Source organism: Emys orbicularis, chromosome 4 (assembly GCF_028017835.1).
Source record: "Emys orbicularis isolate rEmyOrb1 chromosome 4, rEmyOrb1.hap1, whole genome shotgun sequence".
In the NCBI taxonomy this organism is placed as follows: Eukaryota; Metazoa; Chordata; order Testudines; family Emydidae; genus Emys; species Emys orbicularis.
In genome coordinates, this window is record NC_088686.1 from 96,134,199 (window position 1) to 96,154,513 (window position 20,315).

Here is a 20,315-nt window from a genome sequence, read left to right on the forward strand (position 1 = left end):
GAGTTATAATAGAAATGAAGATTCTTGACTCTGTCTATATTTGAGTAGTCTGTTATTGTTAGAGAGAAATTGTTACAACTCAGAATCATCATTGCTATGTTTACCTTCCATGGTAAGAAGAGTGTACAATAAGGGATACTTTTTCTGAACTATCCTTCATGGATAACTTGAAGCCAGTGGTATTAAATGCTCACTTTCAGGGAAATGCTATTTAAATCACAATAAAAGTACTCCTGGCACTTTGAAATTTCTCTACTGCAGTTCATACTGCATTTGATCATTTTTTATGGTTGGAATCTGATTAGCAGTTGTGCTGGTCATTAGGTGTCCAGTCAAATTACTTTTATAGTTAAGCAGATCTTTCTAAAGTGAAATAAAAGAAGTTATATGGCTACATATTTTTGAAGAGAGACTAGTCATACTGTTCTCTGCATCTTAACGTTAATGCTTTATAAAGGGGATCTACAGGATTTTCACTAAGGATTTTCATGATGAAATGTCTCCAATGTATCTCTAAATAAGAACTGGGAAAATGACATTAAAATGCCATTTTTGTTTTTCAAAGTAGATTGTAGTGTTTAGCTGCATGACTCCAATAAGAACCACGGTAGGGGCTTTATAAGGTTTTTCAGGCAGCTGCAAGGGTCAGCTGGAGCCTATCTTTAAGTGTTTGGCTATGGGGCCAACATCTGTAGTTTGAGTTGGTGGTTTATTTTATTTTTGTTAAGACCCCTTCAAGCATTCGTTTAAGGATACTAACATTGTAGTTGCTACTTTAGAAATCCTGAGAGCTGACTGAACCACACTGAGAACTGTAGTCTGAAAAATGGCAATTATTTTCCTGGAGACCAGAACTGAAAACCACAGAATAACAGAGCCTTGTTAGTTAGGACTCTGGGCAAGCTACCATCTCTCTCTCCTCTTTAGTGCTCTGCAAAGAGGGAAGATAATGATAAAGGGGGCCTGATTCTGATGTGAGAAATAAGACTAATCGGGGGAAATGGTCCGGCTCTGACTAGCTGATATTCAGCCAGTGTCTCAAAGATTCTAGACCCATGCTGCTTATTGAAGCAAATGTGACTCAATATCGGTTTTGTAAACTTTTACAACTATTAAAATTAAAATCAAGGAAACATCCCCAAAACTAAGCTACCATTAATAATAATATTAAACTGAATATTAAACCAAAATCAAATCAAGATCAAATCAACAAGTTAGTATCAATATTAGATTGACATCAATTTAGTTAAATAGCAGATTAATGCAATAGTAAACCCTAAGAAGGAATATAAAGAGGTGGCTGTTCATATATACCGGTATATAAGATTCTAGGATTGTCACTCTGAAGCCTAAGATATCTGAGGCAGTGCAAAGTGATGAAAGCAGCTATAAGCATGGTTGAGACCTTCTCTTTGTTCAGAATATCACCAGGTTGAAACATCACTGGGTTTTGCGGTCTGTTACCATCCAATTTAAGTTTCAGCTATTTTGACTTTATGAATTACACCCATGCTATAATAAGGCATCTATGTATACCATGCCAAGAACCCTAGATGACGATAATATCAGAGGTAACTCAGCCAATCACTGCCCTTACTCTGCAGCTTATCTGCATGCAACAATTTCATTGGTTATAAGAGGGAGACTGCATTACTTGACCCAACTTCCAAACCCATATGCCTAACTGCCACTCTCACAAATCAACACAAATATCCCAGCACAAATGCCCTTAGTCACAAATCAACACAATCACCAGCACACACAATAACCCCAAACTCATAAGCCCTCTCTGCAGCACATACCTCATTTGCCACCTTCACAAATCCACCCAGCTTTCCCAGCACAGCACACCTCACCCCACGTGCAGAATAACTCCAAACATCACTCTGAAGCCTAGAATGTCGGGGTCAGCGTGAAGTGAAAGAAACAGCTACAAGCATGGTTGAGAGGGTTTTGTTTGGAATATCACAGGTTCGATCATTACTGAGATGCGCAGTTTGTTACTGGCCAATTTTTTAGTTCTCAGCCATTTTTGGCCTTTTTCTTTAAAGCACGCGGGCTTATGAACTGTAGCCATGCAATAACACAGGTTTTCAGCTACTAACTGGGTTATAACCCTCAACTCAAAAATGGCCCCCCAGCTCAATTAAATCGATAACTTGGAGCTGATTAAATATTAATACTGAAATCAAATTATCTAATGTCTGAACCACGTCAGAGCCAATTACAAGCCTTCCTCTTTAGTGCCAGCTGTACTCAGCCTCCCCACTCATTCTTGCACGCTCCCCAGAGTCCCACCACAGCTGGGGACTCTCTGAATGACTGGTTTCCCCTCTTTGGGGCTTTGTGAGAGTCAAAGCAGTAACAGACTTCGCAAAGAAATTTCTGAACCAGCTTTATTCCTAGACACAGCACAAGAGATATACATATCTATAGAAAAATAACAAAACCTGCATATAAATCCATGCCTCAGTTTCTTCATCCTGCCTGAGGGTCCTTTGGATTTTAATGTCCTTCCAGGGGAGTCAGGATTCCTCTTTTCCACCTGCCCGGGTCTGTGTTCTTATTCTGGTCTCCCCCCAATTTGGTGGAGAGAGCAGAGTCCTTTTATAAGGTTTCAGTACCCTCTGTCAGGTGACTCCTCTGAGTGGCTTCAAGTGCCTCATCAAATGATTCATTGCTTGGTTAAGAACCCACCTGGGAGAACTGGTTCCTCTGGCCTGCAGTCAGTTCATTGTTCTGGGGTGTTTCCATTTAACCTGAATGGTCTTCCAGTCAACAACACTTGATTGCCTTCTAACACAGTGGTTCTTAAACTAGGGCCGCCGCCTGTTCAGGGAAAGTCCCTGGCGGGCCAGGCTGGTTTGTTTATCTGCCGCGTCCGCAGGTTCGGCCGATCGTGGCTCCCACTGGCCGCAGTTTGCCGCTCCAGGCCAATGGGGGCTGCAGGAAGGGCGGCCAGCACGTCCCTTGGCCCGCGCCGCTTCCTGCAGCCCCCATTGGCCTGGAGCGGCAAACTGCGGCCAGTGGGAGCCGCGATCGGCTGAACCTGCGGACGTTGCAGGTAAACAACCCGGCCCGGCCTGCCAGGGGCTTTCCCTCTACAAGCGGCAGCCCTAGTTTGAGAACCACTGCTCTAAGACATACAGGAATCCCAGTTCAATATGGGTGTTAAAGCAACAGTGAAGGCACCTTACTGTTTCCGATCAAAATTTTGCTAGTGAACACCATGAGCTTTATAGTTCAATACAGATATAGACAAATCTGTCACAAGTGCAAGAGTCTTTCATCTTTGCAACTCATTTTTGGAATTGACATGATAAAGGAAAATAGATGCAATCAGTTAAGACACAAAAGTAAGATTAAGAAACAAAAACATATAATCAGGATTTCCCTGAATAAATTCCTGCTTGAACTAGCGTATCTCTTAGACAAACATCCAATCGTAATGTAAGACTTTCCAGTGATGGAGAATCCACCACAACCCTTTAAATTGTTCCAGTGGTTAACTATTCTCATTGTTAAAAAGTTCCACCTTATTTCCAGTCTGAATTAGCTTAGATTAAATACCAAAGTGAGTGCCATGGACATTTCTACTCAGAGACCTGAACAGTAGATTAGAGGGAGAATGCAAGACATACTAGTTTTTAATGCTAGTATCTGCATCAGAAGTCAGTTTTTCACAAAGTATCTGTGATACCACATTTTTGCAGATATTTAAAACAGAAAATAACTGCGTGGAACCAAAAAGATTACGTTTTTATTGATAATCACTGTAGGGTGCTGCTGGCTGAAGACATTTGGACTTCAGCCTCTGGTTTTACCACAATTCATAGGTTTGAGGACATTAGACAGTCTTCTAATACCTTGTCATGTTGTATCATTTTAGTTGTGGTTCAGTTGCATTAACTGTAACGCCACACATTGCTCTAAGGTGTCTTCAATACCTAGACTTGTCTAGGAAAGTAAATCAGGGAGTGTCTGAGAAGAGGTTCAATCTACTGCTAAGCAGAATTATATACAATCACTTGTATTTCCAAGCAGACTAGATGAAGTTCTAATATTTGTAGCAACAGTATGGATAAAGGTGATATGCCATTCTTTGGACCAAGAGTTGATGGCCAAATAGTAAGCATCGCACAGTCTCTAGCTGTACTAGAGATGAAATCCAGCCTTGCTGGAGGCAGAATGCTAGATTTCATGACCCAACAGTCTGATCCTGGGTTTCTCTGAATTACCTTGCTTTGTGGATTTATTTGGGACTTTCATTGCTTTAGAGTGTTGTGGTCTAAGAACCTTAGTTTTCTTGCCTAGGAGAAAATGGGGGGGGGGGGAGGGGAAACACCTGAAAGGCCAGAAAAAAGAAGTTGAAATATCAAGTAATTGCTTGCAGGCAGTTTCATTTCAATATAGGTTGCTTCGAGGATGCTTCCAGATATACGGACTTAAAAACACTTGACTTTCAGAGAGGCAAAAAGTACTGTGATCTCTCTCTCTGGGGGTTTTCAGGAAGAGATAAGTCTTCCAAAATTGTGAAGGATCTACCTCTCAGGTTGGGTTATGGTATCTGAGGTATTATTTTCTTATTTCTTCTTTCTGAATTACTCAGCTGTAGCTCTGTGATACCATCTGTGTGTATGCTTTCTGCATTATTCTGAAATCACTCAGCCTGTTGTAAAATCTGAAATAAAATACCTACTACTATAGGCAACACCAAAAGTTAACTTCCTAGCAGCCAGCGATTATAGAACTGTACATACAATTTTAAGGGCTGTTGGAATGAACTTAAATATCTTCAGTTTTTAGGTTCTCATGATGTTGTGTTTTAAAATACGGTTAATTGATATTCTAGAAAATATTCATTTTTCTCTTTCACAGGCGTATAGGTTTTCTCAGCTTCCTGAAATGGTAATGGGCTCTCCCCCGCCCCCGGTTCCTCCCAGAACAGGTCCTGTGGCTGTGGCATCTCTCAGGAGGTAATTCATTGTTATTTTGTTATAGCCAAGAACTGTAAATCTCTATTGCTCTAATGAGAATGACTCCATAACTATAACTTCTAGTGGCATTTAATAGCCATCTTCCTCGTAATGAAGAGACATTAATGAAATTAAGAACTATCTGTTTTCATTTCCGGTGCTTAAATTTCAACATGGTGGAAGAAAATAAACAACAAAGGATCCCATATTCCACTATTAGCTAGTCAGTTGCCTAATAAATGTAACAAATCTATGCTCTGATATCTCTTAAGCCATGGTTTGACTCTACTTTAAAAAGACGTAATGGCATATATTGCATAAAGTAGTGGAAATTTCACACTCACTTCCTCTCCGCTTTTTTTTGGAACTCTGGACTCAGTCAGGGATTGCTGACTGACTGTCGGATATTTCTTTCTCATGTTTCTCAGGCCTAATAAATGCATGTCTGTTTTCTTTACTTTTAATCTATACATTTTGCTTCACCATAGCAATAAGGCATTTCTGAGCAATTATTGCCCTTTTCAGGTGGATGAAGTCACTTGGCCTTCAGCCATGTGCTGTATAACACCACCTGGGGCATACTATGATCCTAAAGGACTGTATGCCTGCTGGCTGTTACTATGAAATGCCGTTAGAATGCCAAACACTAATGGAGCTCTTCTGATTGGCTGCCAATGATATAATGACCTCAGGAAATGCATAATTCTCATTGCTTGGCTTATTTTTGTCAGTTAAATTTCATGTTGGGAGACAATTGACGCACGGCATTTCTTAGGGACAAGAGTGCTCTACACATAGCTAAAATCACTCAGCCTTCTGCTTTATAACACCACACCAGGTGGTAATTATCCAGCATTGTCTGTTGTATCTTATTATTGAAATACCATGTAACTGTATTTTTTGTGTCCTATGTCACTGGGATCTATTTTGGAGTGTTGAGTGAATGGGCTGTAGAACTGTAAAAAATATACTATAGAAGATAGTGGCAAAGGACAAAGGAAGTTGCTTTCTATTGATGTTCATGCAACCAGGGATGCCACAGAAAAAGCAAATAGTTTCCTTCTGTTTTCTGTTTGCAACTCCTGCACCCTTGTTGAGGATATTGCCTATCAGTCAGAATTACCAAAGGTTCTTGCTGTTTTTTTTAATGTGCAGGTCGACATCAGATATTGGCAGCAAGACAAGAATATCTGAATCCAGTGGGACTGAGCAGGCCCTACAGCATGATCCTGCATCCTTTGCCCCAGGTTCAAGAGCTCCAGTATCTGTGGGTCCATTGGATCAGTCAGCATTGAACTACTCAGGTGAAAACAGTGTGGTACAAACAGAAATCACCTCCACAATCTGGGTTGTATACAGATGAGTGTATGGGATATTGCAAGCACAGATTGTTATTTATGGTTATGGAGAAGGATTTATTAAATGCTTTTCTTGGTGGCTTGAGGGTCAACATAGGGTATACCCTGTCTTGCCCCACTTGTCACATGCATCATTACAGGTGTAATGTGATGGAAGTTATGCTTTTTTTTTTTTTTTTTTTAAACATACCAGGTACTAGCCACTTCTATAGGCAGGACGCTGGAGTAAGTGAACCAAATGATCTATGTTCCAATATGGCAGATTTCTGGCTCCTGTACTGTATTCAGCAGTCCATCCTGCAACTAATTAGGTTGGGGCTAGGGAGATCCCATGTGGTGACATCAAAATAACAGACTGTGTTTAATTGGACTGGAAACTAGAGAGTGAGAGGATTTTGTCAGTGACAGAAACTTTAGCAAAGAATCCCCTTTATATCCACTGCAATATCTGTATCACAAGAATAACTGCAGATTCCATTTCTCTTAAAAACTGGATCTGGACACCTCTAAACTTTGTCTGGATGTTATCTTTGTGACTCATCTTCCAAGTCAGGTTGTAACTGTGATCTGATATCTTCTGACTGCTCTGGGGAATCCTAAACAAGGCTCTGAATTATTGAAGCCCAAGTCAAATAATTGTATTTACCAGGAAACCAGTGGAATTTATCAGTGGAGATTGTGTGGCTTGGTCAAGGGCCTGGGAGCTCATCAAGAGCAAGTATGGCCACACTACTTGTTGAGTCCTGGTTTGTAGGCGGCAGTTGCCATGCAAAGCTTCTGAAACCTGCAGGAACTACAATCTGCCTACCACTCTCCCAGCCTTGCATGATTGAATGCTGTCTCTGAACAAACAATAGCAGCAACCCAGGGTTAAAATAAGGGGAGAGCAGGGGGAAATGCAGCTCCTAGCCCTCTCCTAAACACAGAGCTCGCCTGCCTCCCTGTCCAGTGCTGCTAAAAGTATAGCAAGAGCTGCCCTTCCTCCCTGGCTTGTGTGGTGAGAGCTCACTGTCCTGTTTCAAATCCCCAGCAGCAGCAAATATCAACTGCCCCTTCCCCCTATTCACTGGAATGAACTATGACTTTATGAAGTCAGATGAATTAACTTCTGACAGTAGAGACTAGAGCAGCTGGAGTCCTGTTCAAGGGAGGTAGTGTGGTCCAGTAGAGAGGGCACAGGACTAGGAGACCAGGGTTCTGTTCCTAGATCCACTACTAACCTGCTGGGTGATCTTGAATGAGTCACTTCCCCTCTCTGCCTCTGTTTCCCCTGCTACACTTTATCTGGCTCTTTTATTTAGATTGTGAACTCCTTGGGGAAGTGACTGTTTCTTATGATGTGTTTGTACAGTGCCCACTGCAACGGGGCTCCAATCTCAGCTGGGACCTATAGGTTCTATTGTGATAACATTTCCCCACATCCTCACAGAACTCTCATGTCAGAGTCTGCACCAGCTATTCCTGATTAACTTCACACGTAGCAGGACGGGAAGAAAAAGTGGCTTAAAATGTCTTTTTGTTTGTTTGTTTGTTTCTGTTTCCAAAGCCATTGTGGAAATACCAAAACTGTTCGTATCCTCTGCTACAGTGCAAGTCAGAGCCTGGATTAATTATTGTTTCGCTGTGTGATGCACTAAGAGAGAAGATTCTTGAATGACTCAGTAATCAGTTAACCTTGCTGCATAATTTAGCCCTGTTCCATCATAAACTGGGGGGACCTTGCCACATAATGTAGGTATAGAGTGCAGCAGAGTACAAGCTACCTTGTCTGTAGTGGTCAAAACAAACACGAGTCAATGGGAGCTTGAGTTTTTTGCACTTTGACCCCAGAAAGGCGCTGCTTGCAAAACAAAACACAAAGTTTCTTATTGTTCCACTTGGAAAAAGAGGAAAAGAAAACAATGAATAAAAGGGTGAAATATGTTTGAGGAAATCAGGCCCCAAAGAGAGACTTTCTTTCTCTCTCTTCTCCAGCACTCATTGCATTTATTTTACTCCCATGTTCTCACTAGTTTAATGCAATTCCTGTGGTCGACTCACTAGCTCTGCTCACTCCCCTCACATTGAGAGTTGCGGCTCTTTGCTGCCTTCAAGCAAAGTCTGAGAATTCCCCCCCCACATAATATTGTAACATCAGTCAGTCAGTCAGCCAGCCTAGCTGTCTGTGTTTAATAAAACAAATCTGAACACCTTCTCCACTTGTGTGTTGACCTCACTAATCCCCCCCCCCCATCTACACACACACACTTACACTCTACCACACCATGAGTGAAGACATCATCAGAAGATAGACTTTAGTTAGGGTGGGGATTTCTCTGAATTTGGTACTATAAAAACTTCCAATCTTTGAAATAAAATACTTTAGTAGTTAATTTTGTTTGCTGCTTGCACTAAGCCTGAGTCTAGCTGTGAGGATCTGAAATCAAGAGGTTTTGAATCACCAATCTTCAGGGTGGTAGGTTGTTGGTCTGTTCTCTGATAAATCACTAGCAACCCTTATTACATGCTGGTATGGGATAGTATGTTGATATTAACAAGCCTACTCACAAAAGAATGACTAACAAATAAATAGCTGTACTGTGCCCAACAAGAAGGGCTCCTCTGCACTTCACTTAAGTTCTTTTAGCCCTAGGTCTACCCTTAAAAGTTTTGCTGACATACACCCGTGAGCAATAGAGCTGATTTTTTTCCACCCCATTTGACATGGCTGTGCCTGCAAAAGCCCTAGTGTAGATGTAGTTATACCAATACAAAAGACCTTTTGGCAGTATAGCTAACTACATTCAAGGAACTGGTGTAAGCTATACCAAAAAAAGGGGGGGGGGGGAGATCATTTACAGGTATAATTTGCATCTCCAATAGGGGATTTGCTGATCTGGGAAAACCAGCAAATCCAGTCTAGTGTAGGCCAGGCCAGGCCCTGACCCAGCAAGACATTTACACTACACTTAACTTTAATCACATGGATACTCCCATTGTGACTTTAAGCATGTGGATAGTTGCATTGACACTACCCAAGTGCATAGAGATAAGCATGTGCTTAAGTGTTTTGCTGGATCAAGGCCATAGGTAGCACCACAGAAACATCTCCATTGTAGGCTTTACGGTGCTTGGCCCTGAACAGGTTTCTAAGGTAGGGGAAGAGAAGGGTGCAAGGATCTGGGCACAATGACAGTCCTTGCACACACCGGAGCACATGGTTGACATTTTCAAGGTTGACTAAGATTTAACCACACAACTCTAATTGAGAGAGCTAAATCCCCTAGTTGGCTTCAGAAATCTGAACCCATGAGCCAAGAGCCTCCCAGAAGGAATAGGAAAAAGTGGTCCCATCCCCACTCCCCAACACACCAGATTGCATGCAGTCAGTGGGTAATGCAACAGCTTTGCTCCCTCTGTGTGTTTTGGGGCATAGTGCCCGACCGAGGCACAATAGTGCAGAGACCAAGGGGCCATATTGTTTTGACACTATTTAGCTGGCTAACATCTGCCTGGGAAAATGGCTTCCCATTGACAAAATATAACTATTAATGAAAAGCTAAGAAAATTTGGCTTTCTAAATTCTAAAGACTGAGACTTTGGGTTTTGAAATTGACAGGCTTATTAGACATTGCTCCTTTAATGTTTCTGAACAGTTTGTCTCGCAGCCTCCTCAGAAGTATTAGTTATCTGCATCATATTCACCATGTACTACCGAGTATAAAAATGTGGATACCCTAAACTGTAATGTGTTGCCTGTAACTTCTGTGGAACATATGGATCTAAAAGGAAGCAAGCACTGAGGCTCAATAATTTTAAAACATTTTGAAGTATACAATATCCCACACTTTAGAGTGCCCCTTTTATATATTCTGCCTTCAGCAGGATATGTGTCCTGCAGTTTCAACTGAGTAACATTCTTCACTTCTTTTCCTGTACTCTGGAGATTTATTGCTGTGCCGTATTAAAAGGAAAATGACATGGTTTTTTTCTCAGAGATGCTGCACTTCAGTAGAGGATAAAATGATCTGTGTATATTTGGTTTAAGTTTGTATGAAATGGGCTCCTTGGATGAAATATTAAGGTATTATAAGTAGTTGGAACAGCTGAGAATGCTTGAGTTGTCCTAGCCTTGTCTTTCAGTGTGAGAGTAGTCGACTTCAGAATGATTTAGGGACAAAGAGATTCTATTGCTCTGATTAGATAAGCACCAGCTTTAAATATATCTATATATTGTCCCAGATCCTGATTCTGCCTGGGGCAGCACAAAGTTGCCATAATTCAGATGAAAATCCTGCCCATTAATTTAGGGTTACCATACGTCCGGATTTTCCCAGACATGTCCAGCTTTTTGGTCCTCAAATCCCCGTCCGGGAGGAATTTACAAAAAGCAGGACATGTCCGGGAAAATAGGGAGGCATGGTAAGGGGACCGCCTCCTCCCCGGGCTCCAACTTTCCGGGGCCAGGCGGCAGCTGTTCATTCTCCCCACCTGGGCAGCTGGACTCGGGAGCAGCCGCTGCTGCAGCTCCCACTGCCGCGGGGGGAAGCAGCCAAGCATGTGGCGCTCGGCGGCTGCGGCTCTGGCGCCCGGGTCGTGAACCCTCTGAGCCCGGGCCTGCTGCGGGGACCCAGCTGGTGCAATCCTGTGGACGGCCCCGGAGTGGGGGCAGCAGGCCCCAGCCCCCCCGTCCCACTCGGGTCCCGCAGGGGAACGAACGGGGCTGCTGATGCCTCCACCCCGGGGCCGCCCGCGGGATTGCACCAGCTGGGCAGCCAGCCCAGACACGACTGGCCAGGGGCTGGGCGCAGCGTGCACGCTGCTGGGTCCCCACAGCAGGCCCGGGCTCGGGCCCGGGTGCCAGAGCCGCAGCCGCCGAGCGCCACGTGCTTGGCCGCTTCCTCCCCTCGCGGCAGTGGGAGCTGCAGCAGCGGCTGCTCCCGAGTCCGGCTGCCCAGGTGGGGAGAAGGAACAGCCGCTGCCTGGCCCCACGGGCTGCCCCCCTACTCTCCCTCCAGGTACCGTGCCCGAGTCCTGCCTGCGCTTGGGGCCAGGCCGGACTCACTCACCCCTGCCCCGTGCTCCCCTGCGTCTCCCGGGCCTCCCTCTGCCGCCGTTTTTTTTTTTTTTTTGCTCTGGTCACCGTGGGGGTGGAGTTGGGGCGGGGACTTTGGGGAAGGGGCGGGGCCGGGGCGGAGTTGGGGTGGGGCCGGGGCCCTGTGGAGTGTCCTCTTTTTGCAGGATTGATATATGGTAATCTAATTAATTTGAAACTACAGATTATATTGCAGTATCACACGGGAATATCATTGTACACTTAGTATGTATGTTTGTTTGCCTTGCCTTAATTAGATGGTAAGCTTTTGGGGCAGAAGACATGTTTTAGTGCAGGATGGCCCCGCCCCTTGTCTGTGCATGGTTGAGCAAGAAGCTTCTCCCCCAGCCATGCACATCGTCTTACAATACCAGTCCCTGTGTGCTCTGGGATGCACAGAGGCACTCACCCCTCTTCCTCCCTCCACCCTGGCAACTCCTGGAGCAGGTACTCTGAAAAGGGAGTGGGGAAGAGGTGGGATAATGGTCCAACACTTCACTATTTGCTCCTGGAAATGGGCTGGCAAACTGCAGGTAGCATTCTGTGCCAGTCACAATGACTGCTATAAATTGCACACTACCTTGTTCAGGGAGCAGCACCAAGGTGACTGTACTTGCCTAAGACAGTATCCCCAATGCTATTCCTGCGGTGGTGCAGTTCCACACCACCCTCTGCTCGGGGCTTGTGTCTAACTGCCACAATCTAGCCCTGTGACTATAAAGAGCAGGGTAAAGGTACAGCTCCCTATAAATCTTTCCTAACAATAATGGTCCTAGTGAGGGAAGTTAGCTGTAAAACATATCTTTCACCTCTTTATGAGCCCTGAATTGCATTCACAATCCTTCCAGCCTAGGGCTGCATGAAGCTCCACTCCAAGCTTAATTCCTCTCCTTAATTGGGTTGAAGAGTTGTGTTGAGTGCCCCCTAGGGCACTCCCCTAGAGGCTGTAGTGCACTGGCTGAGTCTTCCCATTTCTGAGCATACCACCTCCGCAATACTCCAAGCATCTGTCAGCCCTGGCAGCATAACATTCTTTACAAGTCTGTTTAAAAACAGAGGCTGAGGTGGGGCATTAGAAGAGATTGTATGCCATCGTTGTGAACGACACTCTGGAAGACTGGTTTTTTTATGCCAACAAAATAGGTGGGACTAGCTGCTGCCAGTTATTCTCTAAAAAAACAATACACTAGGTGAAGTGTATTTTCCTCTGGGAGATGTGCTAAGCACCATCTTGGCCTTGGCCAGTTTCTCTCCCACAGAAAGAACTCTACATTTGCTACCTTTGCCTGCTCCTCTCCAGCTTAGCAGGGCTCTTCTTCTTAAACCTCTCGCTGTAAGCCTGCTTCCAGCTCCAGGTGTCTTATTTTTAGCTGGTAATTTCCTGTCTTGTGTGGAGGCTTGTGTGCCCTGTTACACTAGTCTTTTGTAATGACTTTTAGCTTTAATAGAAATCAGTTATTTGAGAATGGGTCTGATCCTAAGGTGTCTTCTTTGGGCCTACGAAGGCAAAATATGTGTGTCAGTTGGGAGAAGGGGCAAAAGTAGTGAAAAATCCAGCACAAAGAGACCTCTGCTCCCTCATGAATACTTAGTCCTGCCATGAGTGCAGGGGATTGGACTAGATGACCTTTCGAGGTCCCTTCCTGTTCTACAATTCTATGATTCTATGAATGTTGTAGATAGATATTGGAGGTAGGTCATGAGATAATGAATGTACTAGGGGCATGACCACCAACCCATCTAGGAAGGGAGAAGCTAGCCATATCCACTACGTATCCTTGAGCTCCCCTCCTTCTGAACCAACTATGGTGCATACTTCCTGAGATGACTTTACAAATACACCTCACTCCTGATCTGCAACATACAGTCCTTAGCTTCTCTAATATGCTCTGCCTTTTTAGAAAAGGGCTCTGTGCAGCTGATAGGAGCGATCATATTCTAGTTTGATGTTATCAACATTCTCACACAGACTCGTTGTGTCTCCTCAGGCTGCTTCAGGTACACTTTGTAATGATCCTCTAGGTTTATAGCTAAGATTATCAACTATTAATCATCTCTGCCCTATTGCTTGATAGGAAATACAGTACCAGCAGTGTTTGCCATACCAGCAGCAAACCGACCTGGATTCACAGGCTATTTCATCCCAACACCACCCACAGCATACAGGAACCAAGCCTGGATGCCCTATGCTGGAGATAATGAATTACCAGGGCAATGGGCAGACTCGGTAAGTGTTCTTGTTTTTCCTCTATAATAATATGTTATATGGTTTACACATAGAGGGCATAAGTGGCACAAAGTGAGCGTAAAGAGGCTGGAAATTTGGACAGGAGAATTCTCCCTGTGTAAGGAGAATCTTCAGCAATGTAAAGCTAGTAGAGATGTCATAGGAATGGGAAAGAGGGAACAGGCTGGGGAAATGCCAGAGACAGGGTGGGAAGGGGAGCCTAGCTCCACTGCACCTGATCCCTCACTGGGGGCTCTAACTTCTGCTTGAATAGGGCAGCTGAGGGATTGGGAAGCCACAACTGGCTCCCTACAGCCACCATTCTCCACTGTGTCTGTAGCTCAGAGGCAGTGGAGAACTGTGACTGTTAACTTTACATATAACATGCAAATAGCTAACTGTCTTACATCAAACTGTATTGGGATCAAGTCAGCAAAAAGCCACCAGTCCATTTACGTGGAGTAACCTGCACCAAAGGGCTTTTTACACGAGATGTGTATTGCAAAGGTTCAAGGGAACCTTGGCCATGCCCATGCCCTTTGTCCCAGTCACAGCCACAGGATGTGGCATAGGAGCTGCTATGGTGGATCCTTACTCCCTTAGTATCCCCCCAGGCAAGGGGAATGGCACAAAACAGCCAGGGCATTGCCTGGGATTGAAGGCATTTATACTATCGTGAGACAGATGTGGTATAAGAATCTCACATTTTTAAAAAAGCTTCGTGGAAGAATTGTATTTTGGGGAGAGATTTGAAGAGGAGCAAGAGGTCAGCTCATGAAAAGATGGGAATGTTTCACTAGCATGGGTGAGAGTGTGAAGATGAGACTGGGAGGAGGATACAAAAATGGAGCATGAGAGAAGTTTTAATTTCCCTTACTGGTAAAAAGTAGAACGTTTTTATAAAAAAGACTAAAAAAAGACTAGGCTTTCTGTTGCTCAGTTAAGCCCAGATGAGCCTGAGAGTAAGTAGCTGAAGGATACTTAAAATCAGAACTGATAGTGTTCAGTAAAAGTAAAATAAATTGTTTTATTATTAGCTGTTTGTACTGTAGGCTATGGTCATTATAGGGTTAACTCATGCTCTAGATATGTGAGCAAAATTTTATTATAATATTTAGTGTGACAGTCCATAGTTTAAGTAGCTTTGTAGTACAGTACAAGACACAGCTATATTCCAAAGAAATACAAAGATCTGAAGGTGAACTTGAGTAGTTTTTCATATTTGAAACCATTTCTCACAGTTAGACTTTGTTTTCCCACTTTCCTGTAAAGTGACCATTTAAAAATGGTAACTTCTTCCTCAACAAATCTGCTCCCTTTGTGAATTCAGTTTACTCCTGTTACTGCAGAACCAACTCAGCTATAACAGAGAGGGAGATGGATTCAGTTTCTTCTTGTATATCAATAGAATTGTTTAATTAATTGCCAGTGCAGGGCCAATAAGTTACCCCATGCAACTCTACTGGAAACAAAGAGGTATTGCTTAGGACCCCATTTGGCCTATCAGACCTTTATTAATGCTGCATGAGAAGGAAAGAACCCAGCTGGACTCTGCTTACAAATTTCCAGCTTGAATTTGTAGCACGGACCATTCGAAAAAGTATCTTCTGAAAAGGAGTCCTTGGGATATGGTGCCCTGTGGTGTCATTTTTAGAGTCCCTTTTCAGAGGAGAATGTTAGTTGTTAAATTGTGGTAAACCTGGTTTGTAACCCTACTGGCTCTTTCAAATTCAGTAGGCCCCTTGGAACTATACCAATAAGTTTAGACTTCTACTTTGAAACACATAAGTATTTAATTTAATTTTTACCTCTTTGCTCCATATGGTCCTACTTTCTGTCTATAGCCCAAGGAAGTGATGGCCAGATCATATTTGCCAAGAAATGGGGACTGACGGCTCTGAAGAGGGTGAATGGAGCTGGAGGGACACTCCAGCCTGCTAGCCCTTCCTTTGGAAGGAGATACATTCTGGTAAGGCCAGAGAGGCCTGCGAGGGGGTGGGAGGGGAAGGGTCACAGGACCGGTATTGGGGCAGCTGCTACATGCAGTAGTTCCCATCTTTGTATATGAGGAGGCAGAGAGGAAGAATTGGGGGGGGGGGGGCTCCCAAAATATCATTCTGGCAGGAGGGGGTATGAATCCCTCTCCTAAAGGAGAAGGCAGCAGATTTCCTTCAGCTACATTTACCCTTCAGAGCTTTTAGCCCCTACCTCCTGGTAAACAGGGGGCTGGCATCTCCTTATGAGCCCACAGCCAGGAAGTAGGGTTACTTACTAGGCAAGGGAAAGAAAAGAAAAAATGTGGAAAAATATCCCCCCCCTTTTTTTTTTTAACCAAGATCCTGCCCCCAAATGCTTTATATCATGCCCAGGGACCTCCTGAATCTGAAAAGTGTCACTATGGAATAGAATCACAATATTGCCAATTCAATATGTTAAAAAAAATCATGAATTGGTCCTCAAAATCATGAAATTAAAAAGAAAATATTTGGAGGTTTTTCTCTGTCTTCTGGTTTGTGAGCCTTTAGAATGCATTTGGGGACTTGTTTTCATGCTTTCTTTCTGAAACCACGAGGGCTAGAACCTTACTTTTTAAAAAATGAAAACAGATTCTCCACTAATCACATGCCTCCTGGAGCTGGGGCTTTAAAAAACACCAAATATTGGTGAAATTGTGAGAATTTACTTTAAGCTTCATTTACTTTAATGCACTACTTTCTCAAAGAGAAGCAAAGATTTGAAGCTTTATATTTGGTGGAGGAAGGGAAATGTATCTCGTGGGGCTATAATCGTCCAAACAAATCTTCAGTTGCTGCTGAGTAAAAGCAGTAAAATAGTGACCTCTAGTGGTTTTTATATATTGTTCAGTATGAATGTTTGCTATGTGATCAGTCCAATTCTGTACTAAAAAGGGGTGCAGCCTCTTGGCTGTATTTAAATACCACTTCCATCTAGTACTCAGGCAAATACTATGCCTGGCGGATTTTATATTTTGTGCATCAAGTGGACGGAAATACCCTGAATCTTGCGGAGCATATGTAATATGAAGGAACGGATTTTCAAAGATAGGTGCCTAAAGATGCAAATAGGTATCTGATGGGATTTTCAAAAGGCCCTAAGCAGTTAGGCGCCTAACTCCTATTGATTTCAATAGGAGTTTGTCCCCCCTCCCCACATGTTTAGGTGCTTTTCAAAATCCCACTGGGCGCCTATTTGCAACTTTAGACACCTAATATCTTTGAAAATCAATCCCTTAGTGAGCAGATTTTCAGAAGTTCAGTGCCCAAGAGCTCCCATTTATCACCTAAATAAAACGGCCAAATTTCCAAAGGTGCTCAGCTATCAACGGTTTACCCAACAGCTCTGATTGTTCTCCGTGGAAGCTGCTGAGTGCTGAACACTGGAAAATCTGGCGACTTCATTTAGATGCCTAAATGGGAACTAAATTCATTTGAAAATCTGGCCCCATGTCCTTTTCTAATTAAAACTAAAAGAATTATCAGGCTATCTTTTCTATGCGTATGCATTTTAATGGCTTTTCTATTGATTTATGATGACTGTAGGATTCTGTGAAAATCACTTCAAATCTGTAAATCAGTGAGATTTCTTTTCATTTTTTCTAATTGGATTTAAAATGGTTACTCTGTATCAGTAAACTCTTTCTCGGGTAAAATTACTTTGTCTAATTAAGAAAATGAACCACAACTTTAAATACAGTGGCTTAAAACATCCCTTAAAATTAAATGCTGTTGTTTCTTTACCAATTTGCTAGGCAGTTTGCAAAACAAGTAAAATTAGTTAGAAGCTGAGTTCTAAAACTTCCTCAAATTCAGTTTTTGATAAGAATTTAGAGCTTGCCATTGAGGATCAGAATGTTGCACCAGCAACATTTAGTATCCCGTAGGGATGAAGGGCCTGATTCCTCACTGATACTCTAATTTAAGCCATTGAAACTCCACTGAAATCAATGGAGTTAGGGCAAAGTAAAACTGAAGTGTAACTGTGGCATATCTGGTCCAATGTGGGAATAAAATCTTCCAATTACCTTTATTTCTGATTGACACAATGGACCATATTCATCTCTGGTATAATTGCATTTGAGTTAAGAGTTGCACCGGGGTTGAATTTGGCCATAAAACCTGATGTTTCAGAGAAGTCAAAGCTCCTTGTCCAATAAAGCACATAGCCAGCTGTGCAATGATGGGTATAGAGCAGGGGTGGCCAACCTGTGGCTCCGGAGCTGCATGCGGCTCTTCAGAAGTTAATATGCGGCTCCTTGTATAGGCACCGACTCCAGGGCTGGAGCTACAGGCGCCAACTTTCCAATGCGCTGGGGGGTGCTCGCTGCTCAACCCCCTACTCCGCCCCAGGTCCTGTCACCACTCCGCCCCCTCCCTTGAGCCTGCAGTGCCCTTGCTCCTCCCCCCTGCCCTCAAGCCTCCTGCACGCCACGAAACAGCTGATCGGGAGGTGCGGGGAGGGAGGGAGAGAGAGGTGCTGATCGGCAGGGCTGCTGGTGGGTGGGAGGCGCTGGGAGCGGGGTGGGGGAGCTGCTGACGTATTTCTGTGGCTCTTTGGCAGTGTACATTGGTAAATTCTGGCTCCTTACCAGGCTCAGGTTGGCCACTCCTGGTATAGAGGATATATAGAGAAAGGACTTTCTTCCCAATTTTAGCAGACAGGTTGAACACTTCGTTTTTCCCTTTAGTAAATGGTGAGGCAGCTCCTTAGTGCTGAACTCATAAACTCTCAGTCTTTAAGGTCAGAAGGGACCATCATGATCATCTAGTCTGACCTCCTGCACATTGCAGGCCACAGAATCTCACCCACCCACTCCTGTAATAGACCCATAACCTCTGGTTGAGTTACTGAAGTCCTCAAATTATGATTTAAAGACTTCAAGTTACAGAGAATCCACCATTTATACTAGTTTAAACCTGCAAGTGACCCAGATAGCCTGTCTCTAATGCTATGTCCACTGTCAGTTTTTATTGGGAGCGTTAAGACTCAGAACCTGGCTGCTTGCTTCATGTGGATTAGACAGTGGTGCTTCAAGCCAGCAAACTCCTTTCTTTTTCCCTTGGCTTTTTAAGTATAATTTATGCCTTAGATATTTTTCAGGATACTGTGATAAATCTACGTATTGAAATCAGCTATAGGAAAGCAAAGAATCATACAAAATAATAAAGGGACGCTCTTTCAACAAGGCATCTATCTGCCCTTGTAGTGGTGACCAGTTTAGCATGTACAGTGTTTTTTTTCCTCTGCAAAGAGAATTTGTTCACACAATTTGGATAGTTGGGAACTTAACACTGATTGTTGCTTACAAACAGCACATACAAAAATGTACACAGTGAAGTGGCACTATGAGTATGAAGTCTGCTTTCTGTTAATGTGGCCCCAAGAGGCATATGTTCATTTGGATCCGACTGCATGGAGTTCTCTGAAGTGTTAGATTACGTAATAGGTGACCTGAAGGCCAGCTATTTTGTGTGATTGCTCTCTTCTATAGGTTCCACTCCCTGGTTACATAGAGGCTTATCCACGATCACGCTACCAACATAACTCTCCTTCAAGACTTCCCCGCCAGTACAGTCAGCCAGCAAACATGCATCCTAGTCTGGAACAGGCTCCGTTGCCTTCTACTGCAGCTTCTCAGCATAGCCTCTCAGAAAACGACCCTTCCGACACACCTCTTACCAACATTTCTACAGCTGCTCTAGTGAAGGCAATAAGAGAGGAGGTTGCTAAACTGGCCAAGAAACAAACAGACATGTTTGAGTTCCAGGTCTAATACCTTTGTGCACAGTGTTTGTATCACATACCTTGTTGTAGCCAAGGAAGTAAGTCTTAATTTTCAGTTAAAAACTTGCTCCAACTTGTGCCAAAGTGATGGCATTTTTCTCCTGAAAGATTAACACTAGGTTATTGTGAAATGGAATGAAATAGAACAAGAGGACTTGAAGATACAGACTCTGTTTGTTTGCTGGATAAGGAGATGCTGCCAGGCAACTCTTTAATACTGATAAGTTCTATTTATGATATGCAATTGTTTGTCACTTAGCTCTTGTCCTATGAGCCCTTTGTCACTAGGATGCTATTAAACATATGTCTGTGTAATACTACAGTCTATTAAGAATCAGGGGCACAAAAGTAGAACCGTCTAAAATAACTTCTGCATGTCAATTTTATTTCTGTGATTAAAGAAGAAAATACAGTAGTACTGAGTAAACTAAAGGCCATAAATCTTCTATGGTAGAGATCATATTAATAGTTCATTACAATATAATCAGGGCTGAATGCAGCAAAGTAATGTCAGTCCTTTCCTTCTAGAGACCACATTCAACCCACAAGAATTTGATGTGAATAAGTAATATAAACAATGTACCCTGTAAATAGTTCCAGCTCTCATCCTATTAAGAGTACAAAGGCCAGAAAGAAGAGAAGACTGTGAAGAGAGTTAATTGTATTGGGGTAATTGGTGGCTTCAGTGTTCACTAATGCCACTGTTGAGTTACAGAGAATGTGTTTGCAATATTAAGAGAGCCTGTGCTGCATGATGGGAAGGAAGATTAACAAAGGAAGTGGGTGCTAAAAGCTTTCAGAAACCCACAAATGAAAAATGGTTATTTGAGTTTTGTCCTACATTCAAGAGGTATTCATTCTGAATGCATTGTGAAGCT

The 20,315-nt window shown here is 43.2% G+C and overlaps 1 protein-coding gene across 1 annotated transcript in view; it reads left to right on the top strand.

Annotated features, from left to right (window-relative positions):
- The window catches only part of KIAA1549L (KIAA1549 like), a 219,171-nt gene extending 199,745 nt beyond the window's left edge, over positions 1–19,426 (top strand). Inside the window, exons 17-20 of the mRNA XM_065404300.1 lie at positions 4,879–4,976; positions 6,132–6,280; positions 13,484–13,635; positions 19,145–19,426. Of these exons, the coding sequence (XP_065260372.1) occupies positions 4,879–4,976; positions 6,132–6,280; positions 13,484–13,635; positions 19,145–19,426 (681 nt within the window). The remainder of the gene's footprint in view (positions 1–4,878; positions 4,977–6,131; positions 6,281–13,483; positions 13,636–19,144) is intronic.
- The last annotated feature ends 889 nt before the right edge of the window (positions 19,427–20,315 follow it).